Genomic DNA, 26793 nt, shown 5'->3' with positions numbered 1-26793 from the left:
GTTACGGTATTAAGACGTCACACCAAAGCAACACTCAGATATACTGATGGTCAACAATTTTCTAAAACTGGAAAAGAAGTCTCTTTCGTATTTTACGTGCTATATCAAAAGGATTCTACTCGTGCAATCATTTTGAGTTAAGGCAAATATTAGGTTCTGCTGGAGGCTGGATATATACGTAATAATAAGGCAAAAGAGAATATTAATTTCGTTATATTAACTCGATAAGATTCTACAACAATAAGTATATGAAAAGAAAATAAATATTTTGTCATTAAGTTTCAAGGTGTGGGAGGAGAGGAAAGATCCCTTGTGGCCTGGCTCTGCAAAGCCACTGCAGCGAGATATGGGTTTTAAACAGCGGCAGTTTCCCTCTGCTTCCCTTCACCTCTCTACCCCCTGACCATGCAAGACACACTCTCTATGAGCTGACCATTCTGCAGATCCCAGGACGACTTTGAATGCAATGTCAATTCCAATACAGTTGACGCGCAAAAAGATTATGCATAAGATAATAGTACATATTCCCGGCCAGATAAAATATAAAGCAATTTACCAATAAAAGCTGTAACAATTCTTCTACAAATTAAAATAAATATTATTTTTATTTTCCTGTCAAAGCAGGGAGTGCTGCAGCTCCGCAGCTCTTATGGACGAGCCGCCCCTGGTTATATGTATTTTAAACACGTAAATTAATTATTTTACAATATATTTTTTTCGTTTTGTTATTCAATAATGTGTTTAAAAACCTTTAATACTAAGGGGAAAAAATGAAAACAATTAATTCCGAATTATGTCTACAAAACAGTTCAAACGTATTATGCGTCCAAGGGATGAGCTGCATCACAAGCAGGTCCTCATAGGTTAGTTTGTTTTGGTCAGTTTGTGGTTACATTACAGACTTATCAACATTCCTGCAGTCCACACCTATGGAGTAACGATTAGCGTGTCTGATCGTGAAAGCAAGTGGCTCGGGTTCGAATCCCAGTCGGGGAAAGTTACCTGGTTGAGGTATTTTCCGGGGTTTTCCCGCAATCCAATATAGGAGAAAAAAAACATTCCTGGATAACGCATGAGTCACCTGGAATTAGCTCCAGATTTCACTCGATTCCTGATTCTATTTAGTGATAATGTTAACTTCAACATTAGTATTGTTAATCAGAATTTATTAACACTGTTTATTTAACTTCTTTGTTTCATATCTATATCGAGATCAAATATGTGAGGAAAATTTGTAATATAGTTCTAACGAACAAAAAGATATGTTTTAACTTACTATAAAATTAATTGAGACATTTGTTTGTTGTATGGGTGATTTCAGTCACTCAGTCAGATCAAAACATGCATAATGCCAGTACTTTCCACCAAATTACACATCGACTTTTACGGGAAAATATTGTTACAGGTTTACATGGTATTCCAGATATTTATTTGTTTATTACTAATACAAAAACAATTTGATATAAATATAATTAATATTCTCGACACTGACTTAATACCAGGATTAGGTTCGTAGCAGCTGAACTATTGATGCTATTGAATGTATCTTGTTTATGTTGCCTGTATTTGCTTATTATGGAAATCAATTACGTTGCAATAATAACTCATTTACCTGCCATGTGCACTCAAATAATGGATGACTGAACACAGTAACATGCTGTCTTTGAAATTATTTACATTCGTCCAAACTTTCTGCTGAAAAAGTTGCTCAAGAACCAACCAATTACAAACTTACTTATAGGAGTACATCCATTATCAACACACGCTTCAAATAATATACCAAGACAATACAACATCATTTGATGCAAAACAATACGCAAAGTCTTCTTCCAGCTGAGAGTAACAACTCTCAGTTCTTACAAATATATTCTGTTTCAAACACTGGTCAATTGTGTCTTAGGTATAATATAGCACCAAGCTTAAAAGTACCTACGAAAGAAATCATGGTAGTAACAGTTATATTCATAGTTTTAAATACAATTTTGAAAATAATTCAGGAACAAACGATTTACAACTTATAATAAGCTAATTATTCACTAAGTAATAACAAAGCTCTATTTGAAAATATAATAGATTTAAGTTAATGCCATTTATTTATAACATGTGCAGCGACGCGCACAGGTATGGCTAGTTAAACAATAAAACTATCATTGATTAAAGTTCGCGTTAACGCTTTGTTTGTTAAAAACATAAAATTACTTAGTCATACGTTAAAAAGTGTTAAAATTTTAACGTATGACTAAGTAATTTTATGTTTTTAATAAAACTATATCCCTAACCAATTAGTAACTTGTTAACAGTTTAGTAAACAAGTGAAAAGATGAAATAGAATAATAATAGTAAAACATTTAGGATTGGTAAATATAGTGACGTGAGTTTATTATGATATTATATTATTATTATTATTATTATTATTATTATTATTATTATTATTACTGCATTCGTGTTGTGTTGTATAGTACCTATAGTATGGTAGTATAGTAAGGCAGAATTATACAATATAAAATAGTACTATACTGTTATTAGCAGAGCTGGAAAATTATGAAGTAGTTCATAGGCTAGTACTGGTGAAACTATTATGTTATATTTACTTTGTATTGGCTATGGGAATGACAGATTTGAATTGGAATGCATCAAATCCGCCATGTCCAGGCAAGATTGATGAGAAATAGAAATAAATATCAATATTAGAATTGTATATTTGAAACTGATAATAGTACATAACTTGAAAATATTGTTTAGTGTATGTATTAACTTTGTGAATTATAAATAAATGAATGAATGGATGGATGGATGGGTGGATGGATGAATGAATGAATGAGTAAATGAATGAATAAATAAATAAACAGATAAATAAATAAATAAATAAATAAATAAATAAATAAATAAATAAATATCCCTAATCATAAAAAATTAACACAAATACAAAACAATACGAAAAAGACATATTGACATAATGATAGTTTTTTTATATTAATCATATCACAGAAGCTTGGTTCACACCTGTAGATTGATGTCAACACTGACAAAACGTACAAAGCAAGATTTTTTGTACTTTGAAAAATTATCCACTTATTTTATCCAAAGAAGGCATTTAAATCTTTCCAGCGTTGAGTATTATAAATTTCAAATTGTAAGTTATCTGTCCCAGTTAAGATTGTTTGGCTTCTCCAGAAATATTATTTCTGTGAGGGTACTAATCCGCCAATAAATGTATTTGGAAAATTATCATAAGATTTCCACTTAATTTCGTTTTTTAACAACTTTATATCACGTCGCGTAATTACATCACATGACTTCCTCTGTTCACTAATGTTTATCCTATAGATCAGAACTAAATGTTTGGTGGGCCTCAACAGACCTGTGGGCCGTATACTGAAAGTCACTGATTTACAATATCTGACTTCACTTCAGAGCTTTCTTGTATTCTTATTATGGTGATCAGTGATCACATAAGTGATACTGACCTGTGAATGGCACAGAATAATATCAGCATGTAAAAGATCAAGATGATGCCGCAAAGAACCACAAGAGCAAGGAACAGAGCAGACTTGGGGGATCCACCATCCTCATCCCGCAAGATGTTGCATGTGTTTAGCCTTGTGTCTTGGCCGAAATGTCCTGAAATTACGAGAGATATTAAATACCCATTTTAAATTAGGGGAAAGAAAACATATATAGGAAGCCTGAGGAAAAGAGCAGAAAGGCAAAGAAGGAAAGGTGGAAAGAAAATTATAACAGAAAAAAAAATTGACTGCCTCCGTGGTCTGTTGGTCAGCATGCTGGCTTCCAGATCAAGAGGTCCCGGGTTCGATTCCCGGGCTCGGCTCTCGGTGAAGAGGAATTCCCTGGGTGTCTAGAGTCTGGAAATTTGTATGAATTTGAGTGTGCCGGGGTAATATTAATTAACCAATCATCACAAATATAAAAATACATCAGGACCTGAACACACGTTTCAGCGTCACATTGTTGACAAGTAACTCCATCTGTTAGCACAACCATAAAGCATCTAATAGATGCTATAGAGTTACCAACAACGGAAAAAAAAATAAAAAAAACTGAAGCGAGATTCAAAGAAAAAAAAGAGATAAAACGAAAGAAGGAAGTCTGAGAGAAAACAATTTGGCCAGAAAGAAGCCAACATGGAGGAGAGGATTTTTAAATAATTAACGGATGAAATAGTTCTACAGTCACATTAAAAATAACTGGTCGCTTATATGGCACTGAATATATTTTATATTTTATGCAGTATCAAACAAGACAACTGGCTTCACCATATCAAGCATATGCCTAGAAAAAGAATTCCTCGACGAGCTTGAACTACAGGGAAAAGATCACTGGGTCGCCCTGTGAAGAGATGGCACGTAAACTTTTGTAAACCGAAACAATCCTTCTAGGACTATCACCTGTTAGGAAGATGATGATGAATTTAATTTTTACATATATCTGCAAATTGAAATAAGAAAAAAAGATGGGATATATATATTCTTTTTTAAAACCTGACTTGGCTTAGGTTTTCAAAGATCCTACCTAAGCCGGGTCCTTGATTTAAGCTTGTTTTTGCCACATTGTGTGACTTATATATGCAATGACTGTCTAAGTCCAAAAGGTGACCAGGGTGGTCGTGATTCTAAAGCTGACAGTCTGCCTCAGTCTTGACAGAATCAGGTTCCATCCTCTCACCTGATAAACTCTGATAAACCCTAGTACTCAGAGACCCAAACCCTTCCTATATCAACATCGGGAACCCATATTATTTCGGGAACCCAGTCATATTTTAATTATTGTGACAATAGATGAAATGACGGGAAAGTGGAAAATGTTGGTAGAATGACAGATGAAAATGGAAGTACCCCGAGAAAAAAACTCTGCAATGTCTGATCTGTCCACCAAAATTCCATCACGATTTGGCCAGAGAACTAGGAGAACACAAGGAGAACAAGGGAAATAGAAGGAGGACAAAGGAAATGTGAGGAGAAAAGGGGAAATACAAGGAGAATAAGGGCAATACGGAGTACAAGGAGAACAAGGGAAATTTAAGGCTAACGAGGAGATTACAAGGAGAACAATAGGAATACAAGGAAAATATAGGGCGTACGAAGCAAACAGGAGAATACAAGAAGTAAGGAGAAAAATGGAAGGTTACATTTTTATGTGACAGCCAATTTCTTTGTTACCCTATACCTGGAAAGGAGAATTATGTAGTTCTACGTAAAAAAAGAAATAAATAAAAATAAAAATAATAATAATAATAATAATAATAATAATAACAATAATGACGGTGAAGAGTTAATTAGGATTGAGAAGGAGGCAGGTCGTGGGTTTTTTAATTAGTGCTAACCTAGCGTTCACCTGGAGAGACTTGGGAAATCACGAAAAATCCAAGTCAGGGCAGCCTGCACCTGGGTCGGAATTGTGAACCTTCCAAATATTATGTGGAAACAATAACTATTTCTCCACCATGCTCAGTTCTTTTTTTATTATTAATATTTTGTTTTTTTATTATCATTTATCATTAATGCTTTAACATTATTGAGGTAATGCGCTACTAGGCCTACTGAAAATAGTCGAATTTTGACGAATATTTTTTTTATTTTCATACTAAAATGTACGGTTTCATAAAAACTTTATCTGAATATCTTAATGTATGAGTTATGTCATTAATATCTCTGTTGTGAAATGCAGCATTTGATTGGCTCTATTCAACATAGTTTTATTGCTAGAGAACTTTACATAAAGCAGTATATTTTTTTATTAGGTAATATTTGAACATTGAAGAAATTATATTTTTTTTTACAAATGAGCAAATTAGAGTAGGACATTACTTATACTTCATTGCACAATATTAAAATAAGTTAAATATTTTTTAATGTTTATGAGGAAAGATTTAAATTTACATTATGTGATTATGATACTGATATGCATATTCAGTAAAAATTTCAACTCTGTAGTTAAAAAATGGTAGATTTGAGAAATTTCAGTAGTGCATCGCCTTAAAAGTAATGAGGAAGTTAAACTTAAGCAATGGAGGCACCAGTACTACGAACGAGATTGCATAGTAAAGATAAACAGAGATAAAAAACTAAGATCTTTCTTTATTTTAGGAACCAATGTGTGACTGACTTACCCCAGACACCTACTAGGGTCGGGGTTAGGGACCCAATGGGCAGAGCCCAACAAAATGCTATTATGGCAGCGATGCACAGCTTCTTATAGATCCTGCTGTAAAAGCGATAGTGAGCGATCATGATGTACCTGCAAACAGACAGTTTTATACAGTACACATAACGCACAACTTCTGCAGTGGTAATGTTATATCTGCAGAGGTAAAAATTAGACTGGGATATAAATCACAATGCTTCTTCTTAATACAGAGTAGTTTTTCAAATACTTGGACAAATTTTAGAGCATGATTCTAAGCTTTAAATAATGGAAAAGTTTATATTAACAGATAATAAACCCAATAGTTTGAGAGGAAATGTTAACTTTGGGCATTAACAAAGTGATATCAAGATCAAGATCTCTTATTTAATATTGTATTATATAATTTCTGTAACTGTAATTTTAATTCTATTCCCTATTTTATTTTATTTTATATTCTCTTATAGGCCTATTAATATTATATCTGAACTGCAACCGAACATGAGTGCTGCTCATTCGGTCTTAAATTTTGTTAATACTACTTTATCTCCTTTTCTTATATTGTTTGTATTGTTTTATTTCTATTTCTCTTGTTTGTTTGTAATTATATTCTTCTGTATATTTAAATTTAAATAAAAAAAAAGTGTCTTAATGTGATGATAAGCTGCTACATTTTTTGCCTGATCAACAGATTCTGCAATGCCACAACACTACAAATAGTGCCCCCTATTTCATGATACAGAATGTAAACAAAACTTACTGCTTAGGCAAAAAAAAATCACACACACACAAAGAAGTACAATTAAAGTCCGGTGAACGTGGAGGCCACATAACAGGCCATGACATCCTATCCACTGTCCAGAAAATGCAAGATGAAATAGCAGAGAAAGCAATATCCCAATTATGCATATGAGTTTTTACACAGAGTTGCAATTAAACATCGCATGAAACTTTTGTATTCATGCATTTTGCCTGCTTCGTCCCTTTCACAAGACGGAGGTGTATGTGCTCACCTGTTGATAGTGATCATTGCTATCGACAAGAGGGACACACCAATGTTGCTGTATCTCATGAATGGAAGCAGATAACACAAGAAGCCTCCATGAATCCAATTATTGCCATAGAGGAAAGTTGAAAAGCTGAATGGAAGTACGCATGTGCAGAATATGAAGTCAGCTACACACAAGCTGAAACACAAAGTGGTAATCTTAGTCCAATTTTCGCCAAAAATGTAACACAAACTATCAGGCTTCATCTTGCAATTAACCCATCAAAATGTAAAATAAAATGTTGAATTTATATGTAGGATGGCAAAGCATTTTCAATTGAAATAGGAGCGTATCTTACTTATTTTAATCAACACTTCATTCATATCTATTGAATTAACAAACACTCATTTCAAATATATTATGCACCAAAATATACAGTACTGGAACAATACGTTACTGTTATTTGTTGTTGTTAGTTATCGGGATGATAATGTAAATGTTCAAAATGTGCTCCATTGCGCTGTAGACAGTATTCATAACGATCACGCAGATTCTGAAACATATTCTGGAACATAGGTTGCTGCAGAGTCCTGAAAAACGATACGATCTTCTGACGTAATGCAGGCACAGTTGTGGGTGGATCTTTACAGTTGAAAATGTTCTCCTTTAACATTCCCCACATGTAAGCATCAGATGGTGTAAGATCGGGGGAATGTGATGGGTAGGGGAACTCAGTCCCACGGGAAATGATTCGTCCTGGAAAGGTTTCTTGCAGCATAGCCAGAGACTGTTGAGCGGTGTGGCAGGTCGCCCCATCTTGTTGGAACCACTGTCTATTCATCTGAATGTTCCTGGCACGACAAAACCTTCTTAGATCCTGAATAAATGGCCTGACCACCATGTTCCTATAACGTTCCTGGGTAACAGTGAGAGGTATACCATCATCCTCAATGAAATACGGACCTAGCACACCGTTTCCTGACACTGCACACCAAATCGTCACACGCACACTATGTAGTGGTTTCTGAATGATAACGTCTGGCCTCTTGAAACCAAGAAAGCGAGTTGTTTGGTGATTGATAAAACCATCCAAGTGAATGTGACTTTCGTCGGAGAACCACACATTGAGCAAGAAATCTGGATCCTCGTACACCATGGTCAAAAATCTTGCACAATATTCAATCCTGACTTGCCTATCTTGCTCCGTCAATCGTTGTCTAACCTGTATTCGGTGCGGAAATCCACCTAAGTCTTTAAGCAATCGTCGAAGTTTAATTTCAGGGATGTTCGTCGAAGACTTCGCTTTGGTGACTGTAACACCTGACTGAGGACACGTCCATGATTGTCATTTCTGGACACAGTTACTGGCCTACCAGACCTTCCCTTTCGTTGACACAATACACTACCCATATGACTAAATTTTGTAATGATAGACAGCATAACTGTGTTGCTTGGTGCTGGCTGATTAAAGTGTTCATAATATTGTTGCGCCACTAACTTTAAACTCAGCCTGCCTTGATAACGATTTCCGTACGAGCGAAAATAATACTCCACTATGAACACTTTTTCTTCCGTTGCGACACCCATTGTCAATTCCAGCCACACAGCACAACGTTCGTTACACAACTAGCAATACATAATGGTGATGCAACAACATGCAGATGCACAAACATGCGCATGTGGGCTGCACGAAATCCAGTACTGTATATTTTGGTGCATACCGTAAAATCATAAACATTTCAATTGACACGCCTTGTTTTCTTTCTCTCTGCCTTTTTCTTCTTCTTACTTTACCACTGTTCTTAGTACATTTTCTCCTAATTTTGTTCTTTTTTCTCTTCTTCTGTCGAGATAAATCATGAACACTTGCTCCCATGCAATGCTTTTTTTTAGTGGTTTATTTTATGTTGCTTTATCAATTACTATGGTTATCTAGCCATGGACCCATACAAACTGTAAAAATTTAAACACACACGCTACATTCCTTGAGGAGACTCATAATACACTTGCTTTCAAAGAATCCACAAACATTTAAATCAACACTTCTTTTTTCCTCTTTTCATCATCATTTCTCTTTAGTTTGCATAATATCTGTGTGTGTGTGTGTGTGTGTGTGTGTGTGTGTGTATCCAATGCCTACCCACTTCATTTACGTGATTCAGGTTCCGCATATTGTGGATAGATGGCAAAATTGTGACTCATTTTCAAGTTGCACACCACTTCTGGCGGGCTACATTGTATAGTATAGTATATTCTATTCTTTTCTTCTTCTTTTCTCCTGTTTTTATTTTATTTATGCTCTTCATCTTCACTTCTTCCTTTCACCCATTCTCTTTTCCTCCATCTTTTCCGTCCTAAATATAACTCATGCAAAAAGTTTATATTCACTCTATAAGGAGCGAAAAATGATATTGTATTGTCAAGAAAGATTTACTCTGATGTCTAAGTGATACCAATGAAAGAGAAATGTGAGATGAACTTCGTACCTCGTGATTTTTCACGCAATTTGTCTTGCTCCATTTTCTATTTATTGTGTCTCGGGGTTTTCCACACGGTTCTCTCCATCATGAGGTCCATTTTCTGCTTTTCCCTTTAAAAATTCTCTCAAATGCCTTCAATCGAATGGTCAAAAGCAGAGTAACACAAGTAGCCAACAGGCCTGGAGCTCACACACATAGACACTGCCCCCCTAAACTTGTCTGAACTCTTCTTTCTATTAAAGTTTTATTAACAGTTAGAAAATATTGAATTCAAAAGATCTTTTTTGCTTTTGTTTATGATTAAGTTTCTGTGCTTAAAATGACGAATTAAGTCTTCAGATCATGACGTGTCTGGACTATAATATTTATTTTATTTGTTTGAATGTGTAAGAATTTCTATACCTTATTTGAGGAATGGAAGCACTGTAATGTTTTTTTTTTTTTTGTAACAGTCTGTACTCATGTGTTAGAAGTCTGCAGGTGTTCAGGCCGCACATTTGGAGAAATATGAACACCATACTGCACAACAATGCAGAAAAAATAAAAGTGATCCCGGTATAATGTGTAAACTTAAAGACGAGATTAAATAAAATAATTAGAGTTTACATTTCATATGATATCTTCAGGAAAGGTTAACATAAAAAAGTTTCTGTTACTGTCAGCACTGTTACGTAGTTTTATTGATGTAATGTGTTCCTATATGAGAGAGAAAAAGAGGGGGATTGTTTTAAATTATGCCCCGTTATAATTTGTAGTAGATCTACAGTTCAAGCCCTATACAATTCGGTCCGAAACATCGCGGTTATGGATATAACACTGTGAGAAACATGCCCCCCAAAAATACCTTTATTAAATGATCATATTCTGATATACTGTATTGTACCCCGGTCAAGCTATAACGGGGGGAGGATGATGTCCCCATATCCCCGTTATATGGAGATTCTATGGTTTTGCTTTGCCTCCCCCCCCCCCCCCCGAAGGAAATGGTTTTCTCTCCACCTGACACAGATTCTTCCTCACAGCTCAAGATTTCTTTGCAAGGACGCACGATGATGTAGCTATTAATTTTTTCTCCTCCTATTTCCTCTTCTTTCATTGCATCATTCCACCTTGCCCGTTTTGCTCTCTCACAAAAATTTAGGCAGTAAATTAAAGTCTTAAAAAATCAGAGCCTTGGTTTTCGTGTGTCGCCTTGGGTACTTACTCTAGTGGAATCCACTAGACCAGATCCCTTGACTAACGAGGACAGCAACAACTATCCTGTTCAGTAATGCTTGTAATATTCCTGTCGCTCATGTGGTAGCTATTAGGTTATGTCCATTTTCGGCTTTTCCCATTCAAAATTCTCTTATGTTAGTTAAAAAGGAATGGCGAAAATCAGAGTGAGACACATGATTAAGAGGCTTGGAGGTCACATAGACACTTGTTTTTATTTATTTTTATTTTATTTGGTTATTTTACGACGCTGTATCAACATCTAGGCTATTTAGCGTCTGAATGATATGGAGGTGATAATGCCGGTGAAATGAGTCCGGGGTCCAGCACCGAAAGTTACCCAGCATTTGCTTGTATTGGGTTGAGGGAAAACCCGGGAAAAAACCTCAACCAGGTAACTTGCCCCGACCGGGATTCGAACCCGGGCCACCTGGTTTCGCGGCCAGACGCATTGACCGTTACTCCACAGGTGTGGACTAGACACTTGTTCCCAGCCCAAAATTCCCTTGTAAGGATGCACAATAGCGTATCTTTAAATTATTTTTCCTCGTACTTATCCTTCTGTCATTGTGATTGTCCACATTCTGCTTTTCCCCTAAAAAATTCTCTAAAGTTTCTTCAATGCAGCAGTGAAAAACGGAGAGAGCCAAGTGCACAACAGGTTTTAAGTTTACATAGCTTCTTCCTAACAGCCCCAAATTCCCTTGTAAGGATGCGCGATCATGTACCTTTTAATTAATTCTCCTTCCATTTTCCCTTCTTTCACTGCATCATTTCACACAGTTCATCTCACTCCATTATCTATTTTTAATTGGCTTATTTTACGACGCTTTATCGACTGCTATGGTTACCTAGAATCTGAATGCTATGAAGGTGACAATGCCAGGGAAATGAGTCCAGGGCCCAGCACCACAAGTTACCCAGCATTTGCTTTCAAAGAGTTGAGAGAAAACCCCGGAAAAAAACACAACCAGGATTTAAACCCAGGCCCTCTCATTTCACGGTCAGGCATGCTAACCATTACTCTACAGCAATGGACTATTGCTCATCCTGTGGTAATATTTATTTAATAAATAAATTCATCCTTACCTAACATAAAAATTACACACCCAAAATAAAGCTGTAGAAATAAATCGTCCACACTTGTTCCCAAAGAAACTGTAAGAATTTAAACATGCACTCCATATTTCTCGAGAAAACTCATATACATCGCTTGCGAAGATTCTAGATTTTTGCACCACAATTTTTACCTGATTATGAAAGATGCAGCAACATTTCTGACCTTCGGACATCTGACAAGGGCCACAATTGTCAGTAAATTTCCCAGAATTCCTACAACTATTATCAACAATGTCATGGCAGCTGCAAAGTTCAACAGTGGCCGTGAGAATCTGCAAAAATTTAAAATCGTTATTTTGTCAACATGACTCTACACAACAGATTATGTTACTATTCAGAAGGTAATACGTTTTGTAATCAACAAATGCATACAGGTAGAATATAATAGAATGTTTTATTTTCGCTGATAGAGTTAAGGCCATAAGGCCTTCTCTTCCACGCAACCAGCCTTAATCAATACAATAGTGACATACATATTTAAATTATGAAAATTTACAATACACTAAAGATTCTTCAGTAAAATTTTAAAGACTAATACATGGTTATTTAATTTGAAATAAAGTGTATACGAAAAATGAATAACTTAATTTATGAGCTACCTAGTGTAATTCAATTCAGTCTATATGGTCTACATGCAATATACAAAGGGTAAGACTTTTTTTAGTTGGTTATTTAACGACGCCGTATCAACTACTAGGTCATTTAGCATCGATGAAAATTGGTGATAGCAAGATAGTATTTGGCGAGATGAGGCAGTGGATTTACCTGACATTCGTCTTACAGTTGAGAAAAACCTCGGAAAAAACCAAACCAGGTAATAAGCCCAAGCAGAAATCGAACCTGTGCCCAGCGCAACCCCAGATCGGCAAGCAAGTGACTTAGCAAGTGACCGGTAGCTAAGATTTTTTAAATAGTATGAAAATGATGACTCCATATTCAGATGGACAATTCTTTCTTCAGCTGCTAGATGTTAATACATATCTCTAAATAAGTTAGGCCTATTATTTCACACATCTTTTAAAATCTTATGTTTTATTCTATTTACTTCCACTGTTGACAATACATTCATCTCACAGTAGCCTAATGTCATTCAAAACATTATTCTTTTATGCTCAGTAAATATACGACAGGGAAAGTTATATTTTCCTTTCGAAGAAAGTCATACAGCAGAATCTCGATAATCCAGACTTCAAAAATCCGAATGCACTACCGAATGTAACGTACAATATCAGAAAACGAGAGAATAATGGAAAAGAAGCTCCAATGAAACTCCCTCCTCTACCCACAGCGGAGTGTAAATAGAATAAACGGGGATGTTATGCACATTAATTGTTCCGGTGCTGGGTATCGAACCCGGGACCTTTGGTTAAATGTACCAACACTCCACCAACTGAGCTACCCGGTAACTCTACCAAACATCGATCCAATTTTTCCCTCCACAGACCTCAAAGTGGGCTGACAACCGTCAAGCAACCAACATTGAGTGCACACTGACTTTGTGTGACTTAATACACGTCACTGTTCGTTAACAGAAAATCACAATTTAATTTCCTGGTGATCCGAGATGGCAGCACTTATCGTATCTGTCATCTGGGTAAATTATAGAATCTATTGAAAACTTAAACAGCAGCAACGTTTCAGTCAAACCATTATAAACCATCCAAATTATTTACTTCATAATGACTCAATTTTCATCTAAGAACTCAGCAACTCATCAATAGTTCAATTCAGCACATCAAATTGAATTCATCGTGGAATTAAACATTAAATGACCACAGTGGATATAAAATGATATCAAAGAAGAATATTCGGGTCTATATGACTATAGGATATTGGTAGTGTGTTTATGAGAATGTATATGTTGGCTAGATTGGAGAATGGGGTGATGTCATGTGGTCGACGTATGTGAGAAGATTAGTGGGTTAGTTGAGGTGATATCTCAGTGACATGAGGTCAGCTTATGTGAGAAGGTTAGTAGGTTAGTTGAGGTGATATCTCAGTGACATGAGGTCGACGTATGTGAGAAGGTTAGTGGATTAGTTGAGGTGATATCTTAGTGAGTTTTATTTACTCGTCGCGTTGGTTTACGTCGGCCATGTTGTGACGTCAGAATCGTTTGTCAAACTTGACGAAAATTAAGCGATATCCTATAATAAAAGAATCCCGAAAATTCAGCGTAGAAGTCAAAAGCTACAACACTCGATCTGTGCTCCGTGAAAACATTGTCTCTAAATTTATGTTTTTACAGTGTTTAATGTAATTGGACATACATAATTGGGCATATCTAATATTATATAGTAAATATTAAAAAAAATTCATATAATTAGCCTCTATTAATATGTATGTCTAATCATTAATAATTAACCAGAAAAAGTTAAAAAATAATATTATGCTAAGAAACCTTAAAATATGGACCATTTCCGAAATCATCGGAACTACCACAGCGCTAGTTTCACCTGAACTAGAACAGAAAATAACAGGAAAGTGACTGGCCAGAACATGGGCCCTATAATTACGTCCTTCTTGCACTCACAAAAGCAATCTCTCAGTCCCTGTGTCATTATCAAATTTGTTTGTCAATGATGTAATCAGGTCGTAAATAAGTCCGATGACCCTCTCACTTATTTTTCCAACAGTCGCAGTAGGACCACTACCACTATTATATTAATTTCAACCTGAAAATGTCACAAGTAAGGTTAAGTAATGCGCATGGTCAGAGCCTTCTTTAGTTACAAGCCGGGGCACGGGTAGGTTTGGCAACGCAGAGTGGAGGCGGGAGATTTTAGAGTGATATTGTGTTTGCTCATTGCTTTCGTTATACGCAACGCGTATTTTTTCAATATTACTTCATGCACAAAGGTAAGATCAAGATTCAGAGTAGTGATGTAAATGATTACGGGTTCGAAAATAGTGTTTTATTGCAATCAATTAGCTATACTTCAGAATACGGCGTAAGTAGGCTACTTACATACAAAGGCTGCCACTTAAAATAATTACAAAAAAACATGTTTTTATTGATAGTACGAAGGTAAATAAATAAATAAAAAAGATATTCCTTGCACCGAAAATAATAAAATCAATAATGCAATAAAGACTTAAGTTCCTACGCAGTATTCTTAAGTTCCATCCAGTTAACAAATTTGTGGCTAGCAAATTGACAATGTTTTGCGACTTAATGGTGTTTCATCTGTGAAAGGTTTAGGATATATTTTAATATTATCTTCTGCGATTATCTATCGTGTTTTTCTACAAATATTTCAGATGCCTAGAAAGTGCTGTGTGTCGTAGCAACTACACTTATAATTAAAAAAAAATAAAAACATACTTGTTTTTTTATTGATGGTACAAGGGAAAATAAATAAATACTTAAAGAAATGTTACTTGTACCAAAAATAAATAAAATAATGACGTACTTTCACAATACCCTATTCCAATCAATTAACCATTATGTGGCTAGTAAATTGACAATGTTTTGCCGCTTAATGTTGTTTCACCTCTGACATGAAAGGTGTAGGATATCATAATATGCATTTTAATTTCATGTGATTATGTCGTGCTTTTCTATAAATATTTCAGATGTCCAGGAAGCCAGTTTTAGTTTGAACCTGGCCAGTCACCATAACAATACTGTTATCCTAAATTATTTGTTATAAACTTTTTAAAATATAATTTTAAATAAATATAACTACAGAAAACAAGCTAAGAATGTGAATTATGCAAATAGGCCTAAAATAAAATGTAAACAGAAGAAACTATTGACATTCCTATTATAATAAAAGTATGAGGTGTAAATACAGTTAAGCCAAGTAAAACAATCTATAAAAAAATGAAAACACATCCCTTCAACATAATACGTAACAAAACGCAACATTATCTATTAAGTACATGTATGTATCAATTAGCGTAAACTCAGTGGACTTTAAATCCTGTAAATACCAAGTGGGTGAATGTAGAGTATCCAACGCCCACTGAACGAATATTTCACTTTTATCACTGCCAATGTTGCACTATAATCGTATATGCAAGGTAGGCTATAACAAAAACCTAAACTAACCAAACCTAACCTGTCAAAGAAACAACAAGTTATACTAAATATGTGTAAAATTGGCCTATGTCTCTATAGTGGGCGGGACATAAGTAACATTGACCAAACCAACAAAGTGATTATATGCATGGACAAATTATAGATAGTTCTGACGTATAGCAGGCATTCCGAATCTTCAACAAAACTGCAACATTTATGGGATCACAAAACAGCTGTTTACAATGACTTTGAAAACCAACGGCGTAACTTTATTGATATAGCAGGCGAGACCCAACAATTTGACTAGAATTCTGATACACACAAATCACAAATAAGAATATAAAAATGTGGTTATACAATATTTAATAGAATAGTCAATTACTTTGTCATCCATAACCGTAAAAATTCCCAAAGACTGCAACCATTTTATTTTCATTTATTGCCTTGTTTTTTTTTTATCACCAACACGCATTTAGCTTATAATACATCAACAATTAACGTTTGGTACGACCGCAAACATAATTCCATCGACACACACTTATATTGTAACATTAATTTACATTGGAAATCGGCATTAGCACAAACACGTGTACTGTACGGGTGACAGATAATTACAGTGTTGCCGACGTATGGCCCCGGCTTGTAACTAAAGAAGGCTCTGGCATGGTCAATGATTTCGGGTTTATCGGTATACCTATTATTTCATTTGTTTGAAATCATCGCAACTTACCTTTCCTGCATTTCTCTTATATTTGCCTTCCCCTGCAGTCATATACATATTCTGTTTCAAATTCCGTATACCGGATTCTTGTTGGGCACTCCAACACACGCGCTTTTAATGTGTCAAGTCACCGTATCCGTTGTTTTATTTTCAACGTTGTCTTTACATTCCGCAACGATGTCTAATAAACAACATTTTCTTTCTTTTTGAAACAAACTGTCTTGGCTGTTTTTGTCCATTTTTATATTGCCTCGAAAAAAAAAAAAAGACCTGCTCCCTGTCAAAAACGCAATATAGCCGTCAATTATTTAATAGCGACATACGAGTACATGTTTAATTCGGGAATCATTGGCGTGGCTACGCTGGATCTGTCGTGTTGCATCTTTTTCTGTTTAAGGGGTTGCATCTTTCTCAGTTTAAGGGGATTAGGTCCACCGCTGTGGAGTAATGGTTAGCACGTCTGGCAACGTCTGAACATGAAACGAGCGGAACCGGTTTCAAATCTTGGTTGGGGCAAGTTACCTGGTTGGTTTTTTTTTTTTCGGGGTTTTCCCCTCAACCAATTGAAGCATAATTCTGGGTAACTTTCGGCGTTGGACCTCGGACTAATTTCGCCATTCACATATCATCATTTTGTATTGGTTATTTAACGACGCTGTATCAACTACTAGGTTATTTAGCGTCGATGAGGTTGGTGATAGCGAGATGGTATTTGGCGAGATGAGGCCGAGGATTCGCCATAGATTATCTGGCATTCACCTTACGGTGGGGGGAAACCTCGGAAAAACCCAACCAGCTAATCAGCCCAAGAGCGAATCGAACCCGCGCCCGACCGCAACTTCAGACCGGCAGGCAAGCGTCTTAACAGACTGAGCCACGCCGGTGGCTATCATCATCATCATCATCATCATCATCATCATCATCCATACAATAGCCCGGGTTAAGTTCACGGTGTGGCGTGCTGTACTTGTACAAGAGCGCGGCCGTTCGGCTACTCAATCATTCACAGAATAGGAGTGGTAAGCACAATAAGCCTCAGGCTGCAGTACAATCCTTCGAGTCACTTCTCCATACAAAAAAGAGAAAGAGAGAGAGAGAGAGAGAGAGAGAACTATTAAATTTTAACTTCATAAGCCAAACAGGTTTTTATTTATTACTTACTTACTTACTGGCTTTTAAGGAACCCGGAGGTTCATTGCCGCCCTCACATAAGCCCGCCACTGGTCCCTATACTGAGCAAGATTAATCCAGTCTCTATCACCATATCCCACCTCCCTCAAATCCATTTTAATATTATCTTCCCATCTACGTCTCGGCCTCCCTAAAGGTCTTTTTCCCTCCGGCCTCCCAACTAACACTCTATATGCATTTCTGGATTCGCCCATACGTGCTACATGCCCTGCCCATCTCAAACGTCTGGATTTAATGTTCCTAATTATGTCAGGTGAAGAATACAATGCGTGCAGTTCTGCATTGTGTAACTTTCTCCATTCTCCTGTAACTTCATCCCTCTTAGCCCCATATATTTTCCTAAGCACCTTATTCTCAAACACCCTTAACCTATGTTCCTCTCTCAAAATGAGAGTCCAAGTTTCACAACCATAAAGAACAACCGGTAATATAACTGTTTTATAAATTCTAACTTTCAGATTTTTTGACAGCAGACTGGATGATAAAAGTTTCTCAACCGAATAATAACAGGCATTTCCCATATTTATTCTGTGTTTAATTTCGTCCCGAGTATCATTTATATTTTTTTTATTTATTAGGTACTTATTTTATTCATAGCTGGTATCTAAACTGGTCTTTATTTTACCGTCCTTAGCAACCTAAACAATGACATTATTTATAGCGGTGAATTAGGCCTACTAGTTATTTTTAATTCACTGCTGTGAATTAAAAACTTTTTCCATGACAACCAACATTTTAGCAGGACATTAAAATCTATACATTCATTTATTTATAACTTCTTCACAAACAAAACATTATAAAGAAAAAGCGTACAATTTAAAATAGAATTTAGATACCGATTATTGAATTTAGATGCCAGCAATGGATAAAATATTATATAGCACACAAGAGTAAACAGATTTTTTGCGCTCGTGGAAATTATCACTCTCGGCTTCGCCTCGGGCGCTAAACTTTCTACTCGCGCATAAAATCTAATTTTACTCTCTTATACTATAAGGGAAAAGTTGAAATAGCGCTTAAGAAAATGAAGAATGGGAAAACAAGAGGAGTTAATGGAATCCCCATTGAATTAGTGAAATGTTTGGGTGAAGACAAGAATGAAATTCTATCATTATGCAACGAAATATATGAAAAAGGCGACTGGCCTGAAGATTTTACGGACACAGTGTTGCTTCCAGTACTGAAGAAAAATAATACCAAGAAATGTAATGAGTTCAGGACTATCAGCCTGATATCGTACTCGGCGAAGACTCTCTTACGAATACTGATTGGAGAATGCAGGAATATGTAGTGAAAGACTTGCCCTTGGGCAGAACACTGAATGAATACTATAAATTACAATTATCGTTTTTTGTATCGCCACTTAAACAGTAAGCCTATAATGCTCCTTGTGTTGCAATTTTTATTTTTTCTGAGCTAAAATTTGGTCTGTAGTTATTACAAATTTACACAATTAAGCATTGTTCTGGATTTTGTTGTGTGCTTAATATATATAGAAATTAAGTTTTTTTTTAATTTTTTATTTTATCATTTTTGTTTCTTTTTGTAATTTTAACACGTGAATAATTAAGCAATATATAATTCACACTGAAACTCAGAGAAAATACAATTGTTCATACATTTATGAACATATCCTGAAAGTTTCAAAGTGATACGACAAAATTTGTGACTCAAAGAGCATTTTATACATAGGAAAACGTAAAACAAATGGAAAGCGAGAAAACAGCTTGCAAACATAACACCAGGCACTGACTTTACAATACTGGGTGTTCATTTCAAAGTGTGTCATGACGTCACTGTTGTTGGGTCACCGATTTGAAGCGAGTTTCAGCTTATATGTTAGAGAAGTTGCCTATTATTTAAGGCGTTCTTCAATCTGTACTTGAGAACGTGTACGGTATAACTTGAACGTCGTAGCAACAGATGGCGGTCTGTACGGTCTGTGTGCTACCATAACCTCTTTCGAACTGTGTTTTGCGCCGGCAAGTCGTACGCAGGGTATTTGTTATCATCGGTTGCGTACGGTAACATTCCACAACACAAATCAAATGCTCCGTGTCCATGTTGACCGTCGAAGTTAATGTCAACAAATACGTAAGTAATCGTCTTAACCCTCTCCCCATATCCCGACAGTACGTATTTCCAAACAGTTCACATTCCTGCCACTACCGGCGTTACCGCACGTATCGGTACGTACTCTTCAGAATGAATGCCGTACTTGCTAGGCAACTTCTCTGCCTCTTAGGTTATACACCTCTGCGGAAGTGTAGGAAGATTGAATTCTCTAGGCTCATCAGCTAGCCACATGACGGCATACAGCGAGCCATGACACATTTTGAACTGAACACCCAGTAGTCCTGCACTATATGTTACCCCAAATGGGCTTTAAAAATGGCGGTAAAAGAAAATAATTATATATTTTATGAAAGGAAAGATATTGGGGAATTTAAATCATGAAAGTAAAAAATTTATAATTTTGACGAAAATACTGAAACTTCAGCCCTAACCTCTTAATTTTTTTAGTAGGTTATTTTATGAAGCTGTATCTACATCTCAGGTTATTTAGCGTCTGAATGAGGTGAAGGTGGTAATGTCGGTGAAATGAGTCCGGGGTCCAGCACCGATAGTTACCCAGCATTTGCTCATATTGCATTGAGAGAAAACCTCGAAAAAAAACCTCAACCAGGTAACTTGTCCCGACCGGGATTCGAATCCGGGCCATCTGGTTTCGCGGCTAGACTCGCTAACCGTTACTCCACAGGTGTGGACAACCTCCTTAAAGGCGGTACAGTTAACAGAACATTAAATATCAAACTTCCTGCAAACCTGGGTTCGATTATCCGGAATACCCACCATTCGAAGAAGAAGAAGAAAACAACGACACTTGCAACGGGCAGCAACTTATGAAACAGGTAGGTACATGTAACCAAGTATTAGTCTGATATAATAAAATGTAATAGATACTGATATTAGTCTCATTTGGGTATATAACACAATACTATTTAATGTACTATATTCCAATCCCATATTATCTCACACAATGGAATGCGATCTAATCTATGTACAGACTCAGAAAAAAAATGGGTCGCCTGATTTTACTAAGTTCCAGAAACAATGCACTACGCATGTGTAGTAAACAAGAGCGCCTAATTGTATGCTACTTGTGGACAGTCTTGCGAAGCTAGTTGCCTATATTCAGGAGAACTGCTACCAAGACTCGACCCACATTTTATTTCCATATCTGTACAATTTAGTTTAAGAAATCTTTCATCAGGTTCTCTGTATCGCTTAGTTGCTTATTTACGAATTCGTCTAGGTGATAGGCCTATCATTTATTCTTGATGATGGATATATTATGCCTAAGTACTATTAAATTACTTTACAGAAAGATATTCTTCAACATCTGTTTTCCTTGCTTTCTATATAAAAATGTATTTGTACATTTACAAAAATGACCCGCCTAATTTTATTAAGTCCTAGGTACAACGAATTGCGCATGTGCAGTAAACAAGAGCAGCAGTAACCTACATATAGGGTGGAAATGAAATAACCCTGCAGATTTTTATAGCGAATAGCTCATGTTGTATGTAACAAAAACTGTAATACCATATTGGTAGAAAGTTCATAGTTTTCTCAGAAAAAAAGTTTTTTTCAAAAGGTTTAACATCCTCTTATTCGGTAACTATTGCGAGTTGGATCGTGATTTTTGTCCATATCAATAGAACATCTAATAAAGAATCATTTATCCCACTAGTGTATTTCAATAGCGTTGCGGTTTTCGTGTAAATTTAATTAAAAAAAACACTAATTTCAGGCCACTGAACGATGCAACGACAATGCAACGTTATACAGCTCGACCAAGTTAAGTCTGCGAGCCGAGAGGAGAAGTTGGAGGCAGTTCTGTAGTGAAAGGAGGAGGTAACGAGAGGAGACCAGTACAGTCTCATATGACAGCAAAGTTTTCCTACTACGCTTCAGTTCATAGAGCAGTAACAATTTAAGACGCTTTGAAATAGACTGTACTTCTACTTCTGCTTGACAGTGAGGTTTGGCGTTGTGATTGGCAAGCGTGGGCGTAGGAGAGAAAGTTGCATGAGGGGGAGGCTGGGAGACAGCGTAACTGTTGCCTTTATCTGAAGACAAGGACAAAAAATGCGTGCGCTCCGTAGTGTATTTTAAACGATGTCCACACGCTGAAATCTGTGGCAACTGTGTTTTGCCTCTATATTCCATCCCGATATCCTCACTCGCAGACTTGACTTGGACAAGCTGTAGCTAGAGAAGAAGACGCTGAGTTCACTGACCTCTTACATCTGTATTACGATACGAAAGGAGACCTTTAGCGGCGATGTTGCCAGACTGCTGGAACTTCCAACTTAATTTTCTAGTTAACTGTGCAGTTAATCACAACACGTAATATAGGTTTTCTATTCATTTAAGTGTTTCACCTGACATAATTAGGAACATTAAATCCAGACGTTTGAGATGGGCAGGGCATGTAGCACGTATGGGGGAATCCAGAAATGCATATAGAGTGTTTGTTGTGTGGCCGGAGGGAAAAAGACTTTGGGGAGGCTGAGACGTAGATGGGAAGGTAATATTAAAATGGATTTGAAAGAGGTGGGATATGATGATAGAGACTGGATTAATCTTTATCAGGATAGGGACCACTGGCGGGCTTATGTAAGGGCAGCAATGAACTTCCGGGTTCCTTAAAAGCCAGTAAGTAAGTAAGTAAGTAAGTAAGTAAGTAAGTAAGTAAGTAAGTAAGTAAGTAAGTAAGTAAGTAAGTAAGTAAGTAACAGGGGCGGCTTTTGGGGTAGTGCCAGTGTGCCATGGCACCGCCAATGAAATAAACAAAAAATAATATCCTAAAAAGCAGTTGTAATAGTTTATTTCTACACATTTTATTCGTAGTTCATCTGAACGAACGCGCGCGCAGATCGGGACGCACTCTTGCAGCGTTTTTCCGAACTTTGGAGCCACTTCTGAGTGGCACTGCCTACGTCCATATAACACTGTACAAAAGGCTACTGATTCTAGTTTATATACGTTTCTTATGGCAGACTTTGAGCCGTATTCAGTTTGACTCAGTAGTTAATATTCCGCTAGATGGTAGGGTTGTTGGAGACGTTAGGAAGGGAACCATGAACCACAGATTTGCACGAAAACACAAGTTAAAGTTCCGCGCCAAATGTTAATGTAATGTTGCCAATCCAAAACTAATGCATATAACTTGGATTTGAATGTGTAAAGTATTATCCGTTTAACTATATTGAATGCAGAGATAGTCATGGTTCTTTTTAGAAAGATAAATATTTTTTTTCATATTATGTAACACTGTTTGTTAATGTTGTGTAATATGATTTATTTTGCGGCAACTAAATATCGCTACACTGTTGCTATAGTATTGATGCTTTTGTTAACGACACATGAGATCTGTGCAGGACATGAACATTTGTTATTCAGGCCGCTGCCTTGGATTCATCGGCCTGTTAAATAAAAGGCAAACGTGTTCGTTTATTATCTATATCACTGTTTATCTCGTGTGTTTTTGCCAGTAATTTGATTAGTTATAAAATTTATTTGTATTTGACTAGCAATACTGTGAAAGTTTTGCATTATCTGCATCTGTAAATTTCGTTATTAGTTTCGAAAATGTTATTGTAACTGTTACTAGATGCATTATTAACTATACACCTGGTAAATAGCTGGTTTAATTAATATGTTTTATTTAACATAATGTAAACGTGAGCTGCGATTATCAGTTTCACTAGGGTAATTTGCGTAAAACCTTTTTTCATTTTTGGCACCACCACCAGAATGCCTCACCGGCCGCCACTGGTAAGTAAGTATTCATTTAAGTGCACCCTATCGTCCCTTTCAATCTGCAGGACTACTTCACTTCCACCCTGTAAGCTACTGTGGACAGTCGTGCGAAAACTGTTGCCTACATATAGCACCTGGACTCCCAGCAAAACTCGGGCCATTCTTTTCTGGAACTGTACATTAATTTATCTCATTTAAAAAAATTCAACCATTGGCAATTATTAATGTTCTTAGTATATACATAACACTACTTGAAAACTTAAAAAATAACATTTTAAGATTAGTCTTATTTGCATATTATGTCTCCTTTACAGATTTTTAAGCTTCGCTATCATAATACGGCGTTCTTCGTTTCCGTCATTAATCAGTGTTATATTCCAACAACTTACCTGGAGAACTCTCCCACTGTGATGTTGCTGGAAACAGCAGACTCCAGCTCGTAATCGTATATTGGAGTACTCCCTTTTGTAGACGTCTCCGAATCCATCGTCAATAATTCGCTGCAAGAAACAACATTCAGTCAACTCTGGCAAAAATTTCACAAAACAGGCAGCAACTTTACATTTTGTAAGGGTGATAAAAAGTTTCGTCAAAATTCTCTGAAGGCATACAGGGTCCCAAGTAGAATAGCTTTCGAATGAGGGACCTTGTGTGGGGAAAGTTAAGGCGTATTTGGGTTCCTATATAAAAAAAAAACTGTTCTATTTGAAACCATATGGGCTATTCCATCTCAAATCGAGCGAAATATAGAGAAAATTGACCTTGCAATTTTTAAATACAATGAAACTTTTTCTGTCCGTTGGCAACTGTGATACAATGCTTTGTGCAAAGTTTGAGGCATCAGAACTTCATAGTGTTTAAATTAAAAATATTTAAATTTATCGTATTTTCATAAAATTAGCAACTTTAAACTGTTGTGGCTTCGAAACCCTTTCACCCAATGATCAAAATCATGGTTTATTTTGATGCTGAGGAATTAAAGTTTATATTGACGTGTAAACAGTTTTTATTACTTTTTTATGGAAATGGAGAAATTTAGATTTTGCTTCATTAAGACGCCTTTGCCCACGAAAAAATATTTAAAAAATATATGGTTAGATTCAGCATTGAAAATACAAATAAACACATATTTTTTACTGGTGCACCGTTGATAAGAAAGTACTGAAGATATCAAATAAAGAAAATAGATAGTACGCGCTTGAACTAACCAGCTGACTGTAGGTAGTCGAGACAAGCAAGGCCAGGAGACAAACAGGTGATGTGTCGTCTAGCAGTCATGGCTGGGCTAGCTTTATCACAAGTTTTCATAAATACAGGAGTAAAATGACGCCCAATGCTCGCTTATCTTCAGCTCTCGGCCAGTGCGTGGGGTACTGCGCCGTTCAAGTCTAGGCGTGTGAAAATAATTTATTTAATACCCTCGAAATTTATTGCCGAGCCACTAAGCAAACAATGCCGAATCCCTCTTAATAATGCAAGGTTTTTTTCCTCAATATTTTTTACATTTTTACAAATGGGAAAAAAGCCTAAAAGTAAGTAAAATCAGATTATCTGCCTCTCTGTATACAATAAAAATAAGTATTACTTCTTATCATAACCTACTAAATGTCAGCTTCAAAATGAGCTCCCGTTCAATGTTCTGCAGTAAATGGTTCCAGAGTTCTGAGCTCTGAAAGAGGCTTTTTTCTATAAAATACGCTAAATTTGTCGCTCAATAGTACGAAAACCGTTTGACTTTAGATAGTATATTTTAAAAAATGCACTCTCCTCAGCACCTTGTATAAATAGGGAAAAATTAGAGTATTAAAAAAATGCGAGGTTTTTTACTGATCGATTTCATATGGAATAGCCCATATACAAATTTCCATGTTTTCACTGAAACGTTGCATATATCGTATTGGTCCGAAAATAAGCCGCATTTTTTTTTATCAAAATACAAACTGTGAAAAGATAGGGTGCGGCTCAAATTAATGATCCTGGATTTTACGACATATCACTATATCGCAGGCTACAGATGTTAAGCCTACCACAACTACCATTACCACTACCACGACTGCCACTATCACTACTACTACAGTAGAAGCAATGAAAGCAGCAGTAGTTAGGCTACAGGAGGGTAATGAAAATGTGTTAGATACCTAAAAACACAATGTCGGTATGCTCTGTGTTAAGAAAAAGTTTACTTAGAATAACTCTTCTCGGGTTCTCAGCCAGGTGAGTTGGAGATTTGCTTCCAAGCTTTCGACGGCTAGCTCTGCCATCTTCTTCAGGGAATGGAGAAGATGGCAGAGCTAGCCGTCGAAAGCTTGGAAGCAAATCTCCAACTCACCTGGCTGAGAACCCGAGAAGAGTTATTCTACATCAAACGCCGGGAAAGCCTCAAGTCATACAAAAGTTTACTAGTTAAGTTGTTACTGCTGAAGTTAATGATTGATAACGTGCCCAACAAAAAAATAAATGTATTGAAGTGAAATCCTATGCTAGCCCAAATAGTAGATACGTATGTTTTTTACATGTTCATTAGTCAACAGTACGAAGATTGGTTGGAAGTTTATGACACCAATAGGGCATATTTCATGAGGCAACTAAGTCAAGAGATAATGAGGTAGGGTGGCCATAGAATAAATGGTACTGGTAATTTTTATTTACCCAATCTCTCTGATAATTGTCCCTTTTCTTTCTCTCGAATTTTAAGGGTGTGGCTTCTTTTCTGGTCAATAAGGTAATGTATGTATGTTTGTGTGTCTGTGTGTATGTATGTATGTATGTATGTATGTATGTATGTATGTATGTATGTATGTGCGTACATACCAGGGGCGAATGCTAGTCACGAAAGTTAGGCTTGCTCTTTTATTCATAGGGGAAGATGGGAGGATATAATAATTCATAATTAATAAAAATAATCAGACCCACATAAATAATTTATTTTATAATTATGAAATCATTATGAGTCATGGATCATATTCGCTTATCAGATGTAGAAGTTCGATATAATATAACAAACATGGCCAACAGAACAGTTTATTTAGTTTTTCGACCCTGCCAACCAATGCACATTGTTGTATTGAGCTGCACTGAACGAGC

At 36.2% G+C, this 26793-nt stretch overlaps 1 protein-coding gene across 1 annotated transcript in view; it reads right to left on the bottom strand.

The window, feature by feature from the left end:
* Positions 1–26793, bottom strand: part of LOC138693353 (zinc finger protein 665-like) — a 75564-nt gene that overhangs the window by 5567 nt on the left and 43204 nt on the right. Inside the window, exons 6-10 of the mRNA XM_069817296.1 lie at positions 24099–24209; positions 12076–12216; positions 7155–7328; positions 6128–6255; positions 3468–3621 (exon numbers count right to left, since the gene is read on the bottom strand). Coding sequence (XP_069673397.1) covers positions 3468–3621; positions 6128–6255; positions 7155–7328; positions 12076–12216; positions 24099–24209 — 708 coding nt within the window. The remainder of the gene's footprint in view (positions 1–3467; positions 3622–6127; positions 6256–7154; positions 7329–12075; positions 12217–24098; positions 24210–26793) is intronic.

Source organism: Periplaneta americana, chromosome 2 (genome assembly GCF_040183065.1).
Source record: "Periplaneta americana isolate PAMFEO1 chromosome 2, P.americana_PAMFEO1_priV1, whole genome shotgun sequence".
Classification (NCBI taxonomy): Eukaryota; Metazoa; Arthropoda; class Insecta; order Blattodea; family Blattidae; genus Periplaneta; species Periplaneta americana.
Note: the sequence above shows the minus strand (reverse complement) of the source record. Positions and strands in the feature narration are given on the sequence as shown.